Source organism: Primulina huaijiensis, chromosome 6 (genome assembly GCF_012295235.1).
Source record: "Primulina huaijiensis isolate GDHJ02 chromosome 6, ASM1229523v2, whole genome shotgun sequence".
Lineage (NCBI taxonomy): Eukaryota > Viridiplantae > Streptophyta > Magnoliopsida > Lamiales > Gesneriaceae > Primulina > Primulina huaijiensis.
In genome coordinates, this window is record NC_133311.1 from 13,713,558 (window position 1) to 13,717,363 (window position 3,806).

At 35.7% G+C, this 3,806-nt stretch overlaps 1 protein-coding gene across 1 annotated transcript; it reads left to right on the forward strand.

The window, feature by feature from the left end:
* Window positions 1-435: 435 nt before the first annotated feature.
* Window positions 436-3,479, forward strand: LOC140979744 (L-ascorbate peroxidase, cytosolic-like). The gene is made up of 10 exons (XM_073445298.1): window positions 436-605; window positions 796-926; window positions 1,515-1,689; window positions 1,775-1,840; window positions 2,064-2,112; window positions 2,268-2,353; window positions 2,447-2,526; window positions 2,648-2,750; window positions 2,831-2,889; window positions 3,299-3,479. Exons 2-10 carry the CDS (start codon window positions 808-810, stop codon window positions 3,312-3,314), a joined length of 753 nt encoding a protein of 250 aa, XP_073301399.1. The 5' UTR covers window positions 436-605; window positions 796-807; the 3' UTR covers window positions 3,315-3,479.
* The last annotated feature ends 327 nt before the right edge of the window (window positions 3,480-3,806 follow it).

The following is a 3,806-nucleotide window of genomic DNA, read 5'->3' on the forward strand; positions in this document are numbered from 1 at the left end:
AAAATTTATCTACGCTGCTTGTATGAGTATATAGATAAAATAAGTATCATAATTGTATAATACCACAAAATATTATTAAAATAAAGATTATTTTTACATAAAAGTTAAAAAAAACAAACTACAATTTGGCTCGTTAGACACCTACTCTAACAATTGGAAAAACACCCAAAATAGCCAAATTTGTAAGAAAATTTCGATGATAAATCATACATATGTTTATTCAAAAGAAAATTGTTACGAAATGGTGTAGATTAAAAAAAAATTAACAGGGACTTTTTGGTCATTTCACACAGTTATAAAAATCCGACAGAGAAAAGTACGGCCTCCGCCGTCCACGTTTATATCCAATTAAAAAATTTCGCCACCTACCATATCGACTCGTGAAGAGCAATCTCCGTCACTCAATTTCACACCGAATATCAGCCTCACAATCATCTCGATCCAACGGTTTATATTCACCGACCAAATCCTCTGTAATCCCCCACTATAAATAGCACTCACACTTCTCATCCCCTTCGTTTTGTGCTTGTGCTCTCCACACTCGCAGTCTCTCCAGCTAGGGTTCATACATTTGCTTTCGGGACCGTTGATCTCTTCATTCTAAGGTCAGTAGAGTTGAAGGATCCCACGATCTGGCCTTTGTTCAAGATCGATTCTGATTTTTTTGATTTTTGTTGACTACTTTTATGTATGTGGATGCTTCTGTTTTTGTACTTGATTTTTTGAATATTCCGTGATTTTGTATGTGGTAAAATTAGTCTTTCGATACCTGATTTGAATGACTTTTGCTTACAGGAAGCCGAGAAAATGGTGAAGAATTATCCGTCTGTGAGTGAGGAGTATCTGAAGGCTGTTGAGAAATGCAAGAAGAAGCTTAGGGGATTCATCGCTGAGAAGAATTGTGCTCCGCTCATGCTCCGCCTTGCGTAAGCGTTACTTACCTTTTTTTATTTTTAGATTTCTAATCCGTTTATTACGGGAAATTGATGATCTGGTGATTATTGAGTTAAGATCTAGTTATAGACGCAACAATCCGTGTCAGTGCAGTAGTAAATATACGTTCCTTCAATAGGGTTTGATCTATTTTAGCATCACAATTGTAATACTCCGATTAAATGAATAGCAAAATGTTTTTGGTTTCCGAATAAGTAAACTAATTCAATGGACATCTTAGGAACTCTCGAGAATTGTGTATTGATGGTCAAAATGACGTCTACATATCTTATTCATATGGATTTGAAACTTTCAATGATGCTGAACATGTGGATGTATGAAATAGCTGTATTATCCCTTGTGTGCCGTGAATCTTGTTTTCCAAATGAGCTTGCATTCTGCAGCACGCTCTAATTTTTAAGAGTATCCTATGTTTGTAGTTCAATTCACATGTTACTGGTACCTAATGACATATCGTGTAACTTCACTTTTTGTTGTTTAACGTTAATTGTAAAAGCAATCACTTGATTCTGGTGATAGTTTGTCTTTGCTGATGGAAATGTTCTATAATGGGATTGCAGATGGCACTCTGCTGGGACATATGATCAGTGTAGCAAGACTGGAGGTCCTTTTGGAACCATGAGATTCAAGGCTGAGCAGGCACATTCTGCCAACAATGGTATTGAAATTGCCGTTAGGCTGTTGGAGCCCATTAAGGAGCAATTCCCCATCCTTTCTTATGCTGATTTCTATCAGGTACTTGTCCGAGTAATTTGTGGGCTTAAACGCTGTATATAAGCTGATATATAATGGAATCTTTTATGGTCTTCATTATGCCTAGTTGGCTGGAGTTGTAGCTGTTGAAATTACTGGAGGGCCTGAAGTCCCCTTCCACCCAGGAAGGCCTGTAAGCGAAGCCTCTCACCTATATTGTTTATTTATTTAATTGAATTTTGTTCTATAATATGTACCACTGTGAATATTGTGTTTTGGAACTGTGAAATTGTGTTAAGCATCTTGAAAATTTGTCTATGGAATTACTCGTTTTTTTTTTTAAATTTGAATGGTCACTTGTGTTGTAATTTTATTACGCAACCATTGACTACGTAGTGAATTTTTCAAAACCGCAGGACAAGTTGGAGCCTCCTTTGGAAGGTCGCTTGCCTGATGCTACCAAGGGTGAGATTTGCACATTGTAGAATTGTATAGGATTTAGAAAGAAAATAAAGATACTCTAAGCTAGTATTTTCAGTTGTACTGAAAGGCTTTTTTGTGTATGTCAAGTACACGTTTCTATCTTTGATTGATATTTTATCTTCATTTGCTGTCACCAGGCTCTGACCATTTGAGGGATGTTTTTCGCAAACAAATGGGACTGAGTGATCAAGATATTGTTGTGCTCTCTGGTGGCCACACTCTGGTCTGCATTTGCTTTAGTTTCATTTAATAATCACTACCAGGATATACTTTAACTCTGCCTTTCTGATAATCACGTGCTTCCTTATTTACACAGGGAAGATGTCACAAGGAACGCTCTGGATTTGAGGGACCGTGGACTTTTAACCCACTTATCTTTGATAATTCTTACTTCAAGTAATTCTGTGTCTCTCACTGTCTATACTGTGCTTAGATCTTGTCTTTCTGTTTGTCTGAAGGACCCGGTTATACAGGTCTGCATGTTGACTTATTTGTTTATGTTTTCGGTTATAAATAGGGAGCTTCTGAGTGGAGACAAAGAAGGGCTTTTGCAGTTGCCATCAGACAAGGCACTTCTCACCGACCCTGTCTTCCGCCCACTCGTTGACAAATATGCTGCAGTATGTGTCCAAATTCCAAAAACTCTACCACTTATTTCGATCAGCCATTTTTTTCTGACATTTAAATTGTTTTCTGTTAGGATGAAGATGCCTTCTTTGCAGATTATGCTGAGGCTCACCTGAAGCTCTCCGAGTTGGGGTAAAGACTTTATTAAACTGGGTTTAGTTGTGCGAAAACCAATAACCTTGTTTCAACACATTTTTTGAGGTTCCAATTTATATATTATCTCAAGTTTTTACTCAACACACATTTTCTTATATATCAGATCATGTTTTCAAAGCATTATTAGTACATTTTTCTATTGAAATTTCAGCGATTCACTACATCATTTTTCACCTTTTATAAAATATTATACAATGCCAATCAATCATACAGCTCATCAACTTTCACAATGTCTATTCCAACACTATTTCACATACATTTTCTGGAGTACCACAATTATTCTCACCATTAAAAAAAATTTAAAATAAAAAAGGCGAAGTCGAACAAAGTTCAATATATCTTAAGGGTTTTCTTGTAGTTGATATATGTTCCCTTCGATTTGCAGGTTTGCCGAGGCCTAGAATGTTCTCACAAGGAGTGATGAACCTAATTTTGTCCGTCGATGCTGTGTCCTGATTCTGGCAAACTTGGTGATGTATTCAGCTACTTGTGCTTCTTTTGATGATTTTTGGAATTTGAGATGGTCGTCAACTTTATAAGACCAATAAATTTATACTTCGGGTTTAGCTTCTCTTTTTAATCTTGTTTTATGTTTGTCCTTTGAGTGAATGTGTATTGTCTATGGAGCTGACTCCCCTGTTGCATAAGAGTTTGATACAAATATTCACAAATTTATCATATATGTGGAAAGGTGGTGTTAATTTTTTAATAAAAGATTTCACGAAGTTTTAATAAAGACAGTGAGATATTGACAAGATCGTTTTTTAAAAGTAAAACTATAGTATCTGTTGAAAATTGAGGTTGAAAATATTGAAAATTAGTGTGTGATAATGTATGTAATGATGTAATTATTTTTGGATTATTTTCAAAAAGATTCTATAAATAGGTCTATC

Excerpts from the sequence above, each read along its gene's own strand:
- LOC140979744 (XM_073445298.1), top strand. The coding sequence starts at position 808 with ATGGTGAAGAATTATCCGTCTGTGAGTGAGGAGTATCTGAAGGCTGTT. Across the intron at positions 927-1,514 it reads CCGCTCATGCTCCGCCTTGC|ATGGCACTCTGCTGGGACAT; the intron begins GTAAGCGTTACT and ends ATGGGATTGCAG. Across the intron at positions 2,354-2,446 it reads TCTCTGGTGGCCACACTCTG|GGAAGATGTCACAAGGAACG; the intron begins GTCTGCATTTGC and ends TTATTTACACAG.